This window comes from Giraffa tippelskirchi, chromosome 6 (genome assembly GCF_054371585.1).
Source record: "Giraffa tippelskirchi isolate mGirTip1 chromosome 6, T2T-mGirTip1v1.2.pri, whole genome shotgun sequence".
In the NCBI taxonomy this organism is placed as follows: domain Eukaryota; kingdom Metazoa; phylum Chordata; class Mammalia; order Artiodactyla; family Giraffidae; genus Giraffa; species Giraffa tippelskirchi.
The window spans coordinates 107,665,719-107,686,117 of record NC_137280.1 but is presented as its reverse complement, the minus strand read 5'-3'; the positions used below and the strand labels follow the sequence as shown (position 1 = coordinate 107,686,117).

At 39.8% G+C, this 20,399-nt stretch overlaps 1 protein-coding gene and 1 long non-coding RNA gene across 2 annotated transcripts in view; one reads left to right on the top strand and one right to left on the bottom strand.

Annotated features, from left to right (window-relative positions):
• The window catches only part of LOC145509773 (uncharacterized), a 565,222-nt gene extending 554,401 nt beyond the window's left edge, over nucleotides 1-10,821 (top strand). The window contains exons 5-6 of the mRNA XM_081499063.1: nucleotides 9,799-9,893; nucleotides 10,489-10,821. Of these exons, the coding sequence (XP_081355189.1) occupies nucleotides 9,799-9,893; nucleotides 10,489-10,510 (117 nt within the window). The 3' untranslated portion in view covers nucleotides 10,511-10,821. The remainder of the gene's footprint in view (nucleotides 1-9,798; nucleotides 9,894-10,488) is intronic.
• LOC145509774 (uncharacterized) overlaps nucleotides 1-20,399 on the bottom strand; it is a 404,239-nt gene that overhangs the window by 250,950 nt on the left and 132,890 nt on the right. The window lies entirely within an intron of this gene.

Here is a 20,399-nt window from a genome sequence, read left to right as displayed (position 1 = left end):
CTCCAGTATTCTGGCCTGGAGAAGTCCATGGACTGTATAGTGCATGGGGTCACAAAGAGTCAGACACCACTGAATGAATTTCACTTTCACTTCTACATTCAGTCTCTCAAGTGCATATTGATGGTGATGAAGAACTTAATTAACAAGTTAGTTTCAAAGTCCAACTAATTTGCCCTTCCATTTTCCTTCTTTTATAAAGGCATCAAACTTAACGTTTTTCAAACTTACATATAAAAGAAGTCATTAGCTAAGGAAAATTTGTTTAATTTCCAAAAGAAGTTATAATGTGGGAAGATCAGGGCAGCTGCATAGAGAATAATAAACCAACAGTTTGGCCAATTCAGAAGTTTATGGTAAAAGATTATTTTTTAAAAATGAAACATGACAACTTACAATGGCTATACTGATAAAGCAAAAATAGTATCTCTTGTCAACATAGTGGGAGGCACTATTATGACACTATTACCACCTATCAAATAATTATATTCCTTATATCCCCCTTACTCCTGTAACTTTTGTTTTAGTTTCTAGTCCAGAAAACATCATTTTTTAATGCACAGTTCTACTATTTTTCGTTTTTTAGTTCACTTCATCTTTACTTGTCTTGTCTCAACAAAACAATTTAAAAAGGAGTAAACAGAAGATGCAGGGCTTCCCTGGTGGCGCAGACAGTAAAGTGTCCGCCTGCAATGCAGGAGACCCAGGTTCAATCCCTGGGTCAGAAAGATCCCCTGGAGAAGGAAATGGCAACCCACTCCAGTGCTCTTGCCTCGAAAATTCCATGGACAGGGGAGCCTGGTGAGCTGAAGTCCATGAGGTCACAAAGAGTCGGACTAAGTGACTTCACTTAACAAATTAAACAGAAGATGCAGAACAAAAGCCTATTCAACCATCTAAAATCTACTTGAAAGTCCAGGTGGTGGATCATGGAGGGCGAAGGGGAAAAACAGTTATATGCATCACATATCCTATTACTTGCTTCAAGATTATTTAAAATAGCAGATATTTTGCATTTATGTTATTGAAGACATGTTGCTCAAGGCTGATTTATTAGTGACAAAAGAATGCTCAAATGTACTCAAAATACGCCATTATTTATGTATATTCATTACCACATATTTTCTTCCTACTGCTCAGTTTTAAAATGTAAAACACAGTATAAATTTAATAGCTCATACTCAATATAGTTTCCCTAATTGTAAATATAAATTGTACTAGCTTTGCTATCTTCCTTCAAATAGACTTCAGGAAATATGTGACTTGCTGAGCTCAAAACTGAAGTAAAAGCAAATTATAGTTTCTGATGCAAAGTCATGCACTTCTCAAATTGTTATAAACTCAGAAGAAAATGATCAGTTCTTCTGTTTCACAACTTTAGAGCCATCTCAGCTTCCATTAGCAAACTATATATATATGTATGTATGTGTGTGTGTGTGTGTATATATATAAACGTATGTATGTATATAGGCTGACAAACCCCTAGATCAAGATACTTTCTCACTAGGATAAGTGCCACAAAATATGCCAGCTCATATTGGACAAACTGAGTGCCTCTTTATAATAACTAACATTGGTATAGCAAAGGTTATTAGCATTGAATATGGTAACCACAACCTTCATATATATCTAATTATCTCATTTATTCATGGTTCTTCAGAACAAGGAATGTTAACTTTGAGTTCACAGATACACTTCAAGGATTCCTCAAGTCTGAAATTTTATAGGAGACATTTTTTTGGACATTTTCCAAGATTTATTTAAACACATTGGTCATTTTAAATAATATTTTATTAGTATATTTAATTTTAATATTTCATCCTTTCAGTTCAGTTCAGTTCATTTACTCAGTCGTGTCTGACTCTTTGCAACCCCATGGACCGCAGCACACCAGGCCTCCCCGCCCAACACCAACTCCCAGAGTTTACTCAAACTCATGTCCATTGAATTGGTGATGCCATCCAACCATCTCATCCTCTGTCATCCTCTTCACCTCCCACCTTCAATATTTCCCAGCATCAGGGTCTTTTCTAATGAATCAGTTCTTTGCATCAGATGGCCAAAGTATTGGAGTTTCAGCTTCAACATCAGTCCTTCCAATCAATATTCAGGACTGATTTTCTTTAGGATGGACTGGTTGGATCACCTTGCAGTCCAAGGGACTCTCAAGAGGCTTCTCCAACACCACAGTTCAAAAGCATTAATTCTTTGGTGCTCAGCTTTCTTTATAGTCCAACTCTCACATCCATACATGACCACTGGAAAAACCATAGCCTTGACTAGATGGACCTTTGTTGGCAAAGTAACATTTTTGCTCTTTAATATGCTGTCTAGGTAGGTCATAATTTTTCTCCCAAGGAGTAAGCTTCTTTTAATTTCATGGCTGCAGTCACCATCTGCAGTGATTTTGGAGCCCCAAAAAAATAAAGTCTCTCACTGTTTCCACTGTTTCCCCATCTATTTGCCATGAAGTGATCCGACTAGATGCCATGATCTTAGTTTTTTGAATGTTGAGCTTTAAGCCAACGTTTTCACTCTCCTCTTTCACTTTCATCAGGAGGCTCTTTAGTTCTTCTTCACTTTCTGCCATAAGGATGGTGTCATCTGCATATCTGAGGTTGTTGATATTGCTCTCAGTAATCTTGATTCCAGCTTATGCTTCATCCAGCCCGGCATTTCTCATGATATACACTGCATATAACTTAAATAAGCAGGGTGACGATATACAGCCTTGTTGTACATCTTTCCCAATTTGGAACCAGTCTGTTGTTCCATGTCCAGTTCTAACTGTTGCTTTCTGACCTGCATGCAGATTTCTCAGGACGCAGGTCAGTGGTCTGGTATTCCCATCTCTTGAAGAATTTTGCACAGTTTGTGGTCCACAAAGGCTTTACCATAGTCAATAAAGCAGAAGTAGATGTTTTTCTGGAACTCTCTTGCTTTTTTGATTATCCAACAGGTGTTGGCAATTTGATCTCTGGTTCCTCTGTCTTTTCTGAAACCAACTTGAACATCTCAAAATTCATGGTTCATGGACAGTTGAAGCCTGGCTTGGAGAATTTTGAGTATTACCTTACCAGCGTGTGAGATGAGTGCAATTGTGTGGTAGTTTGAGCATTCTTTGGCGTTGCCTTTCTTTGGGATTGGAGTGAAAACTGACCTTTTCCAGTCCTGTAGCCACTGCTGAGTTTTCCAAATTTACCGGCATGTTGAATGCAGCATTTTCACAGCATCATCTTTTAGGATTTGAAATAGCTCAACTGGAATTCCATCACCTCTACTAGCTCTGTTTGTAGTAATACTTCCTAAGGCTCACTTGACTTTGCATTCCAGGATGTCTGGCTCTAGGTGAGTAATCATAACATTGTGATTATCTGGGTCGTGAAGATCTTTGTTGTATAGTTGTGTATTCTTACCACCTCTTCTTAATATCTTCTGCTTCTGTTAGGTTCATACCATTTCTTTGCTTTATTGTGCCCATCTTTGCATGAAATATTCCCTCGGCATCTCTAATTTTCTTGAAGAGATATTTAGTCTTTCCCATTCTATTGTTTTCCTCTATTTCTTTGCACTGATCACTGAAGAAGGCTTTCTTATCTCTCTTGGCTATTCTTTGGAACTCCTCATTCAAATGGGAATATCTTTCCTGTTCTCCTTTGCTTTTCACTTCTCTTCTTTTCTTAGCTATTTGTAAGGCCTCCTCAAACAGCCATTTTGCTTTTTTGCATTTCTTTTTCTTGGGGATGGTCTTGATCCCTGTCTCCTGTACAATGTCACAAACTTCCGTCCATAGTTCTTCAGGCACTGTGTCTATCAGATCTAATCCCTTGAATCTATTTCTCACTTCCACTGTATTCACCATTATCAAACCCACATCTCTTATGTCTCCTGCATTGGCAGGTGGGTTCTTTACCACTAGCACCACCTGGGGAGCCAACCACCACACTCATCAAATATTTCACAGCTACCAGGCATCTGTGCCAGATATCCACCATTTGCTGTTCCTGATCCACTCTGCTCTATTTCACTCTTCCCTCTGCCATAAGAGGCTAGTCTTTCAGACTCCATTCACAAGCTAATGACCTCTATATATTTTCCTTGGATAGTCCAGGAGGATACTGGGAGAAGACTGGAAAGAATTACTGGAAAGAATAAAGAGTATGTTTATGGCACTTATTCATTTAGGTTCCTTCCTGTTCTGTTAGGTTTCCTCAGGATGGCTGTGTTCCTCAAGGCAGCTTGTCTTATACAACTCTCTCTCCCTCTGGATTCCAGTAACCTTGCCCCTTTCCTCAATCTCTTGAGATAGGGTTGGGATACATCTCTGCTCCTGTTAGACTAGGGTTCTTGCTGTATTTATTGGGATCTCTTACATACCACTCAGACCTTTACAATTAGTTCCTTTGTAAATAGTGTGCCATTTGTTTCTTGTTGATTCGCAAATCCAAAAACCAGATTTGCAGTTTGGTATTGAAGACATCTTTATCTATCCAAGAAAAATGAAAATCCTCCCCACAAGGTAATCTCTCCATGAATTCAACAAGACATATTACTACTTATCTCTGGCATCCAAATCTCAACAGTTGATCTGCCTGGTAGACCTCAGATAAACATGAAGAACATAAGTTGCAAGGAGTTTGGAAAATTTAGTTTTACCTTTTAAGCCTCAATAATTCAGGAAAACACACCGAGACAGAGCAGATAATTCATGAGCCAGCATACCATTATGTACTACAAACACTAAAATTTACACATAAATATTTATTAAAAGTTGACTTCCTGTGGAGTAATAGTATTTTCTGCAATGTTTATCATGTATATGCTTTGCCTGTGTTGTTTTATGTAAATATTTAGATTAGTAATCAAAGAGAGGAATTCAATAGTTACCAAGAAAATGCATATATTGATTATCAATAGAATAGTAAGATTTAAAAGGTCAGGTAAGCGTTGATTTTATTTCATATTCAGATTATTTTTACATATACAATAAACAGAATTGAAGTTTATTCTAGGAAATGCATCCTCAAAAATGTAGATATGAGACAAGTCCCATTTCCCTTTTGAATTCCACAGGTACTGAAAATATTAGACTGTGGACAATAGACTGTAGTCATAGAGAATATTTTCAGAGTGTAGTAGATTGTTAAAGTAACAACAATTCTTCATTTATCCAATGAAGAGACCAAGTCTATTTCCCTAATCCATGAGTATGGCTGAGCTACGTGAATTGCTTTTGAAGGTGAGTTATTAGCAAACTGTGGCATAAGCAGAAACTTGAAAAGCATTTGCACGTTGAGGCTTAGCCATTTGCCATTTGGGGATCTCTTGTCATCATCATTAGCCTTGGTTAGCCTACTAGATGACAGGAGACACATTACTCAGCTACCTTATCTGTCCAGATATCAGCCAATCAACTTAGACAGCATATTAAAAAGCAGAGACATCACTTTGTCAACAAAGGTCCATCTAGTCAAGGCTATGGTTTTTCCAGTAGTCATGTACGGATGTGAGAGTTGGACTATAAAGAAAGCTGAGTGCCGCCAAATTGATGCTTTTGAACTGTGGTGTTTGAGGAGACTCTTGAGAGTCCCTTGGACTACAAGGAGATCCAACCAGTCCATCCTAAAGGAGATCAGTCCTGGGTGTTCTTTGGAAGGACTGATGTTGAAGCTGAAACTCCAATACTTTGGCCACCTCATGTGAAGAGTTGACTCATTTGAAAAGGCCCTGACGCTGGGAAAGATTGAGGGCAGGAGGAGAAGGGGACGACAGAGGATGAGATGGTTGGATGGCATCACCAACACAATGGACATGGGTTTGGGTGGACTCCAGGAGTTGGTGATGGACAGGGAGGCCTGGCGTGCTGCGGTTCATGGGGTTGCAAAGAGTCGGACGTGACTGAGCGACTGAGCTGAACTGAATCAGCCAATCATTAGAAAAATCTGATCCATCCTGGATCAGCCAGCCCCGCACCAATCTGCCAACTAACAGCAGATGTATAAGCTAGCCCAATCAAGTTGAGCCAAGCCCACCACAGATCAAAAGAGCCACCGCCGAACCCAGTCCAACTGCAGACCCACAGAATCCTAAGCTAAAAACTGGCTATATTTTCAAGCACTAAGTTTTGAGGTTTGGGGTTTTGTTACACAAGCAAATTAGCTGATGTATAAATAGGTACCTATAAGGCATGTGCTGCTATCAACTAACCTGAAATCATATGGCACTGGATTTAGGACTGGATGGTAAATCGAAGCTGGAAAAGCAGTGAGGAAACAGCTGTAAGAGCTGAAGCAGAAGAACAATTGGCAAAACTGTCACCTGGACACGTTAGGCAGAAAATCACCTGATCAACTTGCTGGCACTGATAAATAGGTTCCTAGCAAAATGTTCAAAGCGTCAGCTGGCTTCTTTTAGCTTTAGGATAAGATACGGCAAAAGAGAGATAAACTAAAAGAGACCTATTCTGTTCTCAGGCAGAATTTAAAGGGGGTAATAAAGCTGTAGGACTTGGCCCAGAAAACAAAACTGATTTTCATTTCCAGTATCTCCAACCAGAAAAATATTTCAAAATAAAATGAAAACAAAGATAAAATCAAGGATGTGTCTGTAAAAGCCTTTGTTAAAATCCTGAAAGATTCAAGGAGTGCTGAATGTCCTTTCAGAGATTTACACAAGGCTTCTAAAAATAATAAGGGTGTGGTCACACACAAGTTTGGGGCTTCTCTGGTGGCTCAGGTGGTAAAGTATCATCTGCAATGCAGGAGACCCAGGTTCAGTTCCTGGGTTGGGAATATCCTCTCGGGAAGGGAAAGGCAACCCACTCCAGTATGCTTGCCTGGCAAATTGCATAGACAGAGGAGCCTGGCAGACTACAACCCATGGGGCCGCAAAGAGTCAAACACGACTGAGCGACTAACACGCACCCATACACACAAAAGTTTAAAACCCAAAAAGGTGTTTGTTAAGTCTACAGAGAGAGGCAGTTTCAAAAACACTTGAGATTTTGGATTTTATTGATTAGAGTACACTAGAATCTAAAAAAAAACACAAAAACTTTATGGGAGTTATATCAGTAAAAGGGCCACCATTTTAGATGAAAAGAAATTGAGATTGTTAAAATTTCAGCAATAAAAAATCCTCTGTATGTCTACTTTCTATGGGAGGAAGTAAACTAAGACAGCTACTCAGTTGCAAACAAAGCGATTTTCATGGAAAAGGCAACATTTTAGAAGACCGAAGCAAGAGTCCATATGATGGAGTCAAGATTCACGGAGAACAATGGATAAAGAAGCCACACACAAACTTAGAAATTTTGCATTGAGAAGTACCTTCTGTTGAGGAGAACAAAACCCTAGTCAAAAAAATAAAAATATTCCCTGGCTCCAGAGTCAGAAGACACAGCAGGATTTTCCCTGTAGCATTTCAGAATTGCATGAATCAGTGCCTGCTATCTGCCTCCTTCTCTTCGTTTGTTTGAGTGGAAGTCAGTTATATTAATAATTACTTTATCTATCCTTGTCTCACTAATGTATGTGGGGGACAGACAACTTGTAATTTTAATTCAATTTTCTTTAGTTTCTGGGAGCAACAGAAACACATACAAGAACCACACTCAGACCTTTTTTAAATCATGAGATTCTAGACTTCTACCTAAAGTTGGAACGGAATGAGACTTTTGACGAGTCTTCAGAGGAGATGTAGATATTTTAAAAGTGAGAGGAAAGTGAATTAATTGTGTTTAAAGAACAGGCTGCAGTGGATTATTACAAGGCTTACAATGATCCTTCCTATCATATTAACATGAAAGCAGAATTCATTTTCCCACCGATTGAATCTAGGTTGGTCATGTAACTTGCCATGTAAATGAGACACTAACACACAAGACACAAGCATTGGGTAGAAAACCTCTTGCACGTTAGAACTCACCTATTTGCTGCAGGCTCCAAAGCCTTCTGCAACTGCCACCACGTGAATACACCTAGATTAGCCTATTGGCTGATAAAAGGCATGTGACCTAGTCATATTTATACCCCATCTGAGAGTTAGGCAAGAATCAAACATGTGAATCCAATTATGCAGAATCAGCCACACCCCAAACAGCCTAACAGTTAACAACTGAGAAATCAGTCAGCCCAGCTGAGTGCAACACAACTCCAGGAATTCAGTTCAGTTCAGTCACTCAGTCATGTCCTACTCTTTAAGACCCTATGGACTGCAGCATCTCAGGCCTCCCTGTCCATCACCAACTCCCAGAGTTTACTCAAACTCATGTCCATTGAGTCGGCGATGCCATCCAACCATCTGATCCTCTGCCGTCCCCTTCTCCTCCTGCCTTCAATCTTTCCCAGCGTCAGGGTCTTTTCAAATGAGTCAGCTTTTCACATCAGGTGGCCAAAGTATTGGAGTTTCAGCTTCAGCATCAGTGCTTCCAATGGATATTCAGGACTGATCTTCTTTAGGATGGACTGGTTGGATCTCCTAGCAATCCAAGGGACTCTCAAGAGTCTTCCCCAACACCACAGTTCAAAAGTATTAATTCTCCTGTGCTCAGCTTTCTTTATAGTCCAACTCTCACATCCATACATGACTACTGGAAAAACCATAGCTTTGACTAGGCAGATCTTTGTTTTCAAAGTGATGTCTCTGCTTTTTAATATGCTGTCTAGGTTGGTCATAACTTTTCTTCCAAGGAGCAAGTGTCTTTTAATTTCATGGCTGCAGTCATGAAAGTTCTAGTCATGGGCTAGTCCTTAGTTTGGCTCAAATAAAACTATTTTCTATTCTTGTTATAGATTATTTTTGTTAACAGAGCCTCGCAGTTTATAATGCCACAAGAGTAAGCAAGAGAAGTGATTCTCGGTGCAAGCCTGTGCCAGTAGGCCCTCCAGAAGGCAGCATCAGTGTCATTTGGGTGCTTGTTGAGATTAAACTTCTCAGGCCATGTCCCTGAACTGCTGAATCAGAAACGCAGGAAGTGAGCCCAGCAATCTGTGTGTTAATCAGCTCTGAAGGTGTGTCTATCGTGTGCTAAATTTAGAGATGTCTGGCTGACAGCAAATTTGTGCTCCTCAGGGCTTTTCTTTCAGACTTCTAAAAGAATGACATTGTTCTATCTTCAAGGAAAATGACAATTCTTCAGTTATTTTAGGAACTGGTTCCAAAACAGACGTACCACCTTTGACTTCACTTGGTTTTACTGCATGTTGTGGATTTTGCATTTTTCACAAAGTAAGAGTTTTTGGCAACGGAGTGTTGAGCAAGTCTATTGGTGCTATTTTTTTCCAGCAGCATTTGCTCACTTTGTGTCTTTGTGCCACATTTGGTAATTCTTACAATACTTCAAAGTTTTTAATATTATCATATTTGTTATAGTGATCTGTGATCAGTGATCTTTGATATTATGTGTCAGAAATACTAGGATTCACTGAAGGCTCAGATGATGCTTAGCATTTTTTAGCAATAAAGTATTTTTTAATTAAGATATGTACATTACTCTTTTAGAAATACTTATTTACATATTTAACAGACTACTGTATGGTGTGAACATAACTTGTATATGCACTGGGAAACCAAAAATATCACACAACTCATTTTATTGTGGTGGTCTGGAACTGAACCTGCACTGTCTCTGAGGTATGACCGTATAATAAAAATACAAAAGGGCAAGCTCAGTCTTATTTTCTGAAAACAACAAACGTTACTGTCATACTGGGAAAAAAATTTTTAAACACTTGGGCAGCACTTTTTTATGTATGTTACCACATAACTTATGTTAAATGTATTTTTTTCCTTTCTTTTCAGAACTGTTGCTTTAGTAAAGAGAACAAGAAATGTCACATAGTACACAATGGACAACTACCAAAGAAAGAAGCCAAAAACTGGAGGCAGAAGAAAAGGTTAGTATTGAATTTCATTTCCAATGTATAAAGGTTTATAAAGCCGCAAAATTCTTCTAAAAAGGAGCTTGAATGAAAATAATTTTTATGTAAAATGGAAAAACTGACTTTCCCAATTTAGGCACTTGTAAATTAAACCCGGAGTAAAGGCAGGGGTAGGGAAAAGATGAAGGGAATTCAGAATCACAGTCTTAAAAATGTTGCCAAGGCACTGTCTACACTACTGTTTTTAACAGTACTTGAGCATCTGTACAGGGAATAGCAGGAAATAGCACCATACTAACCACTTTGAGAATTAGAATCTAGTTGAACACAGCTCTTGTTTTCATAGAGGACACAATCTACTTTGCAATGTAAGTGCATGTTAAATGCCCTAGAGAGAAAACAGAAACCTCATTTTCACATACAGAGTTATAATGAAACACTCCAAAAAACAATACTGTAGCCAGTGTTTTTCCAATGAACCACAAAAAAAATGCTCTATTTTATCCAGTAAGATAAAATGATGTTGATACACAGTGCCTCAGACATAGTAGGTGTTCAGTAAGCATTTGTTGTTAAATCTTACAGTACATTCTATTACCTTTACTTTCAGGTTGGAAATATCAGCTCCTTAAATGGCAGGGTTAAAATACCAAGAAGGAGTTAGTGAACAGAAAAGCAGAAGACACAATTTTCAACTATGCTAGTAACAAAGGTTTCGGAGTTCATTGTAAGAGGATTTAAGTCACCTAATGTGAAACAGCAGGAGACTATGGGGCATACAATAATGAAACTATAAACATGAAGCAACGTATCAGGAGAATGTATTGAACTTCAATGCTATGTAAGTTACTCTAGAACACGTTAGCATGTACGGAAGAAGGAAACAAAACCTGTGAAGCTTAGGTTTCTTCTCTGGTGAATAAAACACGTATAAAAAACCCAATACAAGCTAAGTGTCAATTTTTTGATGAATGATGAGGGTTTTGGAGGTCAATATCAATCAAAAAAGATTTATGTTGGCAGGTGGTATCAGAGTTAAGCTGACTTGGGATTCCTTCTTCGGCCCTCTTTTAAGGATAAAGTCGTTACCGCTCTTAATACTTTTCTTTTCCATCCCACACTCCCCAAACCACAAATACTCAAGAGCTTACAGTTTTAAGGTAGAAGGTAATATGATTAGCATAGCTATAAAGATAGTAAATAATAAGAGAACAGAGTATCATCAATAGTCTGTTCTTAAAAACAATCAAATAGGCAGGGACAGAGAAGGAGAGGAGGGGGCAGAAGTTAATAATTCTATACGAAGAATCAATGGTTCACCATAAAAGCAAAACTCAAGTCTATAGAACTAATTAGAACTGCCACCAAGTTTGTTAATGGAACTGCAATTTTTACTTACACTCACATCCTAAATGGTTTACAAAGTGATTTTGCACACATTTTATTAATTTGCCCAACAAACTTAGGTAGAAACAGCTGCTCAGAAAATTTAAATGACTTGAGTAAAGGCTAACAGCTAGATGTTAGATTGAGCCAGAAACATAGTGTTAGTCACTCAGTCGTGTCTGACTCTTTGCGACCCCGTGGACCATACCCTGCCAGATTCCTCTGTCTATGGAACTTTTTGGGTAAGAATACTGGAGTAGGTTGCCATTCCTTTCTCCAAGGGATCTTCCTGTCCCAGGGATTGAACCCAGGTTTCCTGTGTTACAGGCAGATTCTTTACGGTCCAAACCATGAGGGAAGCTTTGAAGCACTTGAAGTCAAATATTAGAGATAGTGTTCTTTGAATAACCAAAGGTAAAGGTGTTATCTGGTTTATATTTAACATCAGAAAATGAGTTTTGAAGACAAAAGTACCTGCCATTGGTTATGCACCAACCATGTGACAAAATTTTTCCTCTCTGAGAGGTCGCCGAGCCCTGCTGGTGAGTCCTAGGAATCATACATTATTATATGGGCCTCTGCTCAAATAATCACAGCCTCCATACATCTAATAAATAGAATGAGGAGAAAGTGATGCTGTGTGACCTCCCAGGATGGGTCAGCTCAGAAAAGACAATACTGTTTCTGCTTCTCTCTCTTTCTCTAAAGCATCTCAGCAGCCATGCTCTGAGGAATTCAGGCCCATATACAGAAACCATATGTGATTGTTCTAGAACACAGCTCCAGCTGACATCCCAGCCAACACCCAACCTCATCTCCAGAGATGTGAATGAGGAAGCCTTCACCAGCTGCTGTCTGACGGCAGCACGTATAGACCCTAAGTGAGAAGAGCCACATCAAAGGCAGTCAGCTCTCAGAGCCAGAAGAGATCAAATAAATTTTGTTGTTTTAAGTCATTAGGCTTTAGGGTAATATGTTCTACAGCAAAGAGCAACCAGAGCTTTGTTTTTTACCTGAACTATTTTGTTACAGAAGGCAATTATTTCAACTTGTAGGAGCTCTGGGGAAACCAACCAGGTCATAAACGTGTACCACCTCATTCTGCAGGGACAGGCTTGTGAGGTAATAGAAGGGATGGCTGTGTAATACGTAGGCCCCAATGCCAACTGAAAATGTGAGCACCTTTGTTCAGAAGGCAGGGGAAAAGTGTTCTTAATGCACATGAGAAGCTTGCTTTCTTTTACAGATTATTTAAACTTTTGCTTTTTTATTTGCTATTTCATGCCATTTTCAGCAAAGAAACAATTAACATTTTAAATGAGAGCATGATGTTTACTGCTTCTATTATGTGATGCTAGTTTCAAACACAAATATCAAAGCATTAAACTTATATGCAAAATCACCAGAATTACACAGTTCATGTTATATGGCTCCTTCCAGACTGATAGAAGTGAGAGAGATGCAAGCAAGACTCAGAAAATCTGGAAGGAAAAAGAGAGGATCCTGGCCCACCTCAGGGTAACAGCCAGCCTAGGGAGTGTCCTGGGGCATAAGGACTATGGGGCGAGTGTGAACTCTAACAGGTGACACAGGTATGGGGCTGTCCATTGATGTGGGGCGTAAGTGCTGGCCTGTAGGAGATCCCAGAGCTGTGCCTTGGAGCAGGCAGATCTGGACAAGTCAACTCCCTCCCATGTCTCTCTGGTACATCTACTCCCCCCGCTACAACAGACAGGGGACCCCGAAGGGTCTTTAAACTTCTGTGATGAGAGACACTCATACCTGGATGAAGGGCGGTCAAGTGGCTGGACGCAGCACCCAGTGGATGCACCATAGGGCGACTGTCACTAGTCTTGGTGGGGACAGTTAATGTCATGCCGGCTCTAAGACACTGCAAGTTCCAAACCCCCACCTCGACCTTCCTGCACCTACAGCCAGGCCCCTGTCAGGGATGGATGATGACAGAGATCAGGGGCTGGGGCCGCAGGGTGAGGAAGAAGGAGGCTGGCTGGCAGGGCCCAGGAGGGAGGGAGTCAGGGAGCAGAGAAAACCAGCAAGGGAAACTGGAGGCAGCCCAAGGCTTCAAGCCCCCTCACTTGCTCTGTCATCTCATGAAACTTCGTTTGCAAAACACTGCACATGAAGGTTGTCGGTTACAGATCGAATGGAAAGGAAAAAGTGTTGTGTAGCATACTGTAGTCCCCCTTAATACACAGTTTCATTTTCTAAGGCTCCAGTTACCTGCAATCAACCATGCTCCAAAAATATTAAATGGAAAATTCCAGAAATAAATAATCTATGAGTTTTAAATTGCCAGGAATTTTCTGTGTAGCATGATGGAATCTCACTCTGTCCCATTTTCTCCTGCTCAGGCATGAATCATCCTTTGTCCAGTGTATCCTGCCCACTCCCTAAGTAGCCCTCTAGGTTATCAGAGAGCTTGTGTTCAAGTGACTCTATATTACTTAATAATGGCCCCTGAATGCAAGACTAGTGATGCTGGCAATTCAGATATTCTTTGTTTTTTTTTGAGGCTGTTTTATTTTCTTTTATTTTTTTTTTATAAATTTATTTATTTTAGTTGGGGGCTAATTACTTTACAATATTGTAGTGGTTTTTGCCATACATTGACATGAATCAGCCATGGGTTTACATGTGTTCCCCATCCTGAACCCCCCTCCCACCTCCCTCCCCATCCCATCCCTCTAGGTCATCCCATTGCCCCAGCCCTGAGCATATTATTATCATATGTGAAACAGAACACCATTCCAGGTTCGATGCATGAGACAAATTCAGATATTCTTTTACTCCGCCTGATTTATAAATTAAATTTTATCATAGGTATATATGCATAGGAAAAAACATAGTATATATAGGATTCAGTACTATCCATAGTTTTAGGCACCAACCCGGGGTCTTGGAACATATTACACAGATGGGAGGAACTGCTCTACATGCTGGGCTTCCCAGGTGGCGCCAGTGATAAAGAACCCGCCTGCAAATGCAGGAGACATGAGACATGGGTTCGATCTCTGGATCAGAAAGATCCCCTGGAGGAGGGCACGGCAACCCACTCCAGTATTCTTGCCTGGAGTAGTCCATGTACAGAAGAGCCTGGTGGGCTCCAGTCCATGGGGTCGCAAAGAGTTGGATGCGACTGAGCACGCACGCAAGCACTGAATATGCTAGTATAATCCCTGGGCTGAGAGTTAGGGCTTCTGAATTCTAGCTCCACTCTCTGCCTTAATTTTATGTCTTTGGGGCTCTAACCTTCTAGTCTAGAAAATGAAGATTTGAGCTAAGCAATTCTTTAGGTTCAGGTACTTACTCTTAAATAATTGTATACTTAGTGTCTGTTAGAGGCTGGGAAATGTACTAAATCCGGAAACTGCAGGGCTGAACAGAAACAACATGCAGTGTATAATGCCATTAGGACTAAAGAGTCAATAAGTAATTACCAATGTAATTCATATCATAATATAATAGAAACACAGGAGGCAATGGGAGCCCCTGGGGTGGGGAGGCATCATCCTCTTTAAAGTGTGTAAAAAGACTTCCCTAAAGAAGGAATGGTTAACAAGGATGAGCAAGAGTTGCTTCAGTAAATTGTTTCTTGGTTTGTGGGAGAGAGAAGAACAGGTTGAACAGAGACATGGAGAAAAGGCATTTCTCCAGAAGAAGGGCAGGGAAATCCCAGAGGAGAGAAGAGCCTGGGCTGCAGTAGTGGCTCCTGAAGAGATGCTGACTACAAATTTGGGGTAAAGGGAGTGGGTTCCGACTGACACATAAGAATATGATGACTTAAAACCGCAAACAAGCAGTGCAGTCTCAGAAGCAGGAAGGAGCAGACAGCAGACAAACAAGCATTTTCCCCAGACACAAAAACTGAGATAAGTCTTTGGGTTCAAGGAGTTTGTTTTGGAAGTTATTGCACGAAGCTCATGGGGATGTGAGACAGGGAAAGGAAGAAGGCTAATAAGGGTCATGTTGCCCTGTCGAAAACTGGAACATATTTCTACTGGGGACCCTCTGAGAGATGGAATAGATCACTCCCTCAGAGTTGCCTCCTGCTGGGTAAGAAAGCTGAGGTAGTTTCTCCAACTCCCACCCTTCATTGGTTTGGGATTGCCATGGGGCAGGTAACTCCCTAGAACTGCAGGTCAGGGGGCACAGCATACCCCCAGGATCAAAGAATGCCCCAAGCACAGAGCCAGAAAGCCATGGACATTCTCCCTGCAGGTGAATGTCAGAGTGGGCAGAGGGAATGGAGAGGGGCTCCAACACTGTCTACTGCAGTGTCTGAGTGGCTCATTGAACTGAGGCAGTGCAAAGAGCCGACTCATTGGAAAAGACCCTGACTCTGGGTAAGACTGAAGGCAAAAGGAGAAAGGGGTGACAGGATGAGATGGTTGGATGGCATCACTGACTCAATGGACATGAGTTTGAGCAAACTCCAGGAGATAGTGAAGGACAGGGAAACCTAGCGTGCTGCTGCAGTCCATGGGGTCAAAAAGAGCTGGACACGACTTAGCAACTGAACAACAGCAACAACCAGGAAATGGAGATGAGAATAGAAGCAAATTCTGGAAAAACCATAGCTGCAAGAGGAGAGAAATGGTGAAACCTGGTGCTTTCTAGCCCACAAAATAAATTCATAGATTCATGAAGGATTAGCATTCAATATTTCATTTATCATCTTAATGAGAAAACTGGACCTGAGAGGAGTTAAATCACTTGTCCAAAGTTTCAAAGCCATCATGGGCCTGAGTTGCCTAACATTTGCCACAGTCTTCTTCATTCTACCATTACATGCTTCTTCATTAACATGACATTCACCTTGAAAAGAAAGAAGAAGAGGAAGAAGAAGAAAGGGAGGAGAAGGGACAGGACAAAGAAAAGAAGGAGTAGGAGGAAGAGAAGGAGACGGAAGAGGAGAAGAGCAGACGGGAAATATTGTTCATGATCATCTTCATCCAGACAAGACATAATCCGCCCCTGGAAAATGGATTTACAAGAAAAGACCAAAGTCAGCAGCCAGCATGAGAAGACCTCCATCTTCTTAAAATGCATATAAATATTTTCCTACAAGAACTGCCTCTTCATCCATCTTCACATCTTCTATAATTTTGAAGAAGTACAAATACCAAAAAAATTTTCAGAGAATTCTGCTACTGTACTCTATATGTATGTTAAGGTATATAGCATGTAAGGGAGAAAAACTGGATTCCCACAGTTTCGTAGTAAAGAGTGAGAATAAAACTGTAAGTGAAGTCATGTATCAGTAATCCTCCAAACAATATGCATATACCAGAAGAACAACATTCTACTAAACCCAGATACATCATGGGCTTCTAGGAAATGACTTAAAGAGCTATAATCACAATGTTAACACAACATGCAATGATTTATAGGAGGACAAGGCTCTCAGAATTGTATTTTGCTAGCAGTCTAAAATTATATCCCCTAATACGAGAACATGGCTTCAGTCATTGGAGAGATTCTGCTGGCACAGAATGATTTATTCAGGGAGTGTAGAAATACTTGAAATATTAGAACCTTAAATTTGAAAGGTTATTTTCTCTGCCTGGACAATAATTATATATATGAGGATGAAACTATGGCATGATAAAATAAGAAGACATCTGCAAATTAAGGATAGATTATAAGGTAAACAGAAACTTTTAAAATAAGTTGAACAATAGGATTTTTCATTGAAAATATCTAATATACTAAATATATATCTGAGTGAGGTCAAATGTAAGAGTAAGTCACTGTAACCGCTTCCATGATCAATTTTAAAAAGAAAACTTGTATGGAGGAGTTATTTTAATGATGGCCAAGTTTTTTAGAGGCCCAGGCAAGTTTTTGGCCTGTAAGTCAACCTTTTCTAAAATCTTCCCGAAATGACTTTACCATGACCAAATATTTCTATTGAAACAGCTTCGAAAGATCACAGGCAATCTTCGATAGCTCATACATTTTAAAATTCAACTTTTGTCAAACTGATTTATGATTTTGAATTGGACTCATGTCAATTTGATTTATGTTTCTGCTCTTGGCCAATCCTATGGGTACTTACCATAACTGAGTTGTCACAGAGAAAGAAGATCCACAGAAACAGAGATGATATACCTCTCAAAGGACCATTAATGGGAAATAACAACACACGATTTGTCCTTTGCTTTCAGGGGCCCATGAGCTTCAGGGAGCAGGCATATTGTAGTATCAGACACGAATTAGGAGTATGGACTTCACTGAGATAAGCAAACAGATATATCCTTTGCTTTCTGGGAAAGTGACAGCTCCCATAAAGTTTCTTGTGAACTTTCAAAGAATGGCTGAGTTAGGAAACTCTTAATACTCATCGCTTGCAACCATTAAGTGATATTACAATTCTGCTCAGTGTGCCTTTCTACAGAACAAAAGCCATTACAGTTGTCTTGATTTTTCCCATTTTAACATAGACATTTTTCTTGTCCCAGGGAGAAATAGTTACCAAGGTTTGATGGAGAAAAAAATTGTGCAACACAATATTGTACCATCAATATTCACAGAAATTTCCTAGCCAACTAACTTGAGAACTGGACAGAAAATTACTAAGACTTTTTTTTTTTTTTTAATTCTTTGCCCTTTTTGGAGCAAGACAGTAAATTTACCATTAAGTTGGCCATTAAGTTGGCCAGGATATAGAGTCCTATTTCCTTCACTTGGTATCTGCCAATATCACACATATTCCTCAAAACCTTATTGTCACTGCTAAGCATGATTGAACTATTGCTGCTGCTGCGCTAAGTCACTTCAGTCGTGTCCAACTCTGTGCGACCCCATAGACGGCAGCCCACCAGGCTCCTCCGTCCATGGGATTTTCCAGGCAAGAGTACTGGAGTGGGTTGCCATTGTCTTCTCTGAATTTAACGATTGAGGTTGGCCAAAAAGTTTGTTCAGGTTTTTCCATAAGATAGCATGTAAAAAACCAAATGAACTTTGGCCAACCCAATATTATCTTTCCCTTTTTATTGTTCATTCATTACTCTATTTGAATTCTAGATATCTAAAATAAAAAATATACACTGTAAGTTTCTATCAAGGATGTCAATATTTTCTTGGATTATCACCCAACAGTGCAATGGCAATATTCTCAAAATGGTCTTTTGCTTATCTTTGATTTACAAAGCATCAGCTGAAAGCATTATCTCTTTAAAAGTTATGGTGTAGTTTCTGCAAATTGCTGCTGTTATTACCTCCCAGGAAACCACCAAAAGTTAGTTTGAAGAATATGTTTTGAAAATGTTTGAGAGAAAAATTGTTTCCACTGAATGTCTGCAGAAAACCGAACAGCAATATACCATGATTTTCAAGGGCCCTGTTAGTGCCGGAAAATGTGCTTGTCTAAGTAGACCTTGAAGTATACAAGGCAAGAACATAAAATTTTACATTTTCTATAAACTTAAAACTATGACCACCAAAACTCTCTGGCCGTTTTCTTCCTTCCGGATAGCAACACACAAATAATAGGGTATCCAGAGAGTTATGAAAGCTTACTCCTTATGGATCTTCAAAAAAGCAGCCTTGTCTTTGGCCAGTTTATGTGCAGTTCTCTAATTGGAAAGAATGAACTAAACCAGTCACAGCGGCCTTATCTCTTCCTAGAATTTCATGTAAATTAGACATCACTTTGCCAACAAATATCCGTATAGTCAAAGTTTTTCCAGTAGTCATGCACAGATGTGAGTTGGACCATAAAGAAGGCTGAGCGCTAAAGAATTGATTCTTTCAAACTGTGGTGCTGGAGCAGACTCCTGGGAGTTGCTTGGATGGCAAGGAGATCAAACCAGTCAATCCTAAAGGAAATCAACCCTGAATATTCAATGGAAGTACTGATGCTGAAGCTGAAGCTCCAATACTTTGACCACCTGATATGAAGAGCTGACTCATTGGAAAAGACCCTGATGATGGGATTGATTGAAGGCAAAAGGAGAAGGGTGCAACAGAGGATGAGATGGTTATGTAGCATCACTGACTCAATGGATGTGAATTTGAGCAAATTCCAGGAGATAGTTGAGGATAGGGAAGCCTGGTGTGCTGCAGTCCATGGGGTTGCAAAAAATCAGATATGACTTAGTGATTGAACAACAACAGCAATATGTCCAATCCCAGAAGATGGTTCCATTGATCTCAGAAGATCTCCATCAGCCTTAACTCTACTTGCTAGTTGTTCTTGTTCAGTTACTAAGCTGTGTCCAACCCTTTGCAACTGCAGCATGCCAGGCTCCTATGTTGTCCACTGTCTTCTGGAGTTTGCTCAAATTCAGGTCCATTGAATCGGTGATGCTTGCTAGCAGGTCTCTATTCTTATGAAATTAATCTGAATAACTTTGCACTTTCCCTAAATTATCAAATATTTGAGCACTTCAAAGCAATACTTAATTCTAGTAAGGACCAGTGAAAGTTTCTTGAATTGCAGGTATCAAAACTAGACAAATCTCCTGAGAAAGCTAGGTGACACATTCCTCACCTCATCCTAACAAACCATGCACACAATTCAAGTTTACATCTTAGTAAAATGACCAGTTATGACAGATTTTAGACAATGCTGTTGAAGCAGCAAGTGCCAAAGCTCTGCCACACCACCTCTCATATCTAGGGCTTCACATATCTCACTGTTCTTTGTCGCATCACTGAGATAATAGAGCAGAAGGCTGCTAATAGCTCTCAGAGAAAGCAATGATTTAATACAGAGTATTATCACTGTTACATTTTGTTTCATGTCACATCAAGAGATTTATGACTTATTTAGCTGTTTCTTCAAGACAGATTCCTCCAACAGATCATTTAGCGCACTGGGAGAGAAGAAGAAGAATTCATTACAGATTCTTCCCATGCTCCTGTACTATAACAGGTGTCACAGCAAAACCTGATTATCCTGGTTAGGAAGATGTTTTTCCAAAGGAGTGGAAGTGCTCACAGTCTGCATGATGCTTTCCCTTCTCATTAAGTGTGACATTTCAGTGCTTTGTTGCAAGCTAAAAGCCTAGGATTACACTGGACTGTGGGTATGAGATTTCACCTAATATCAACACACTACAAACAAAGAAATGGGGGGGGGGAAGCAAGTGACAGACTTCTTAATGTATA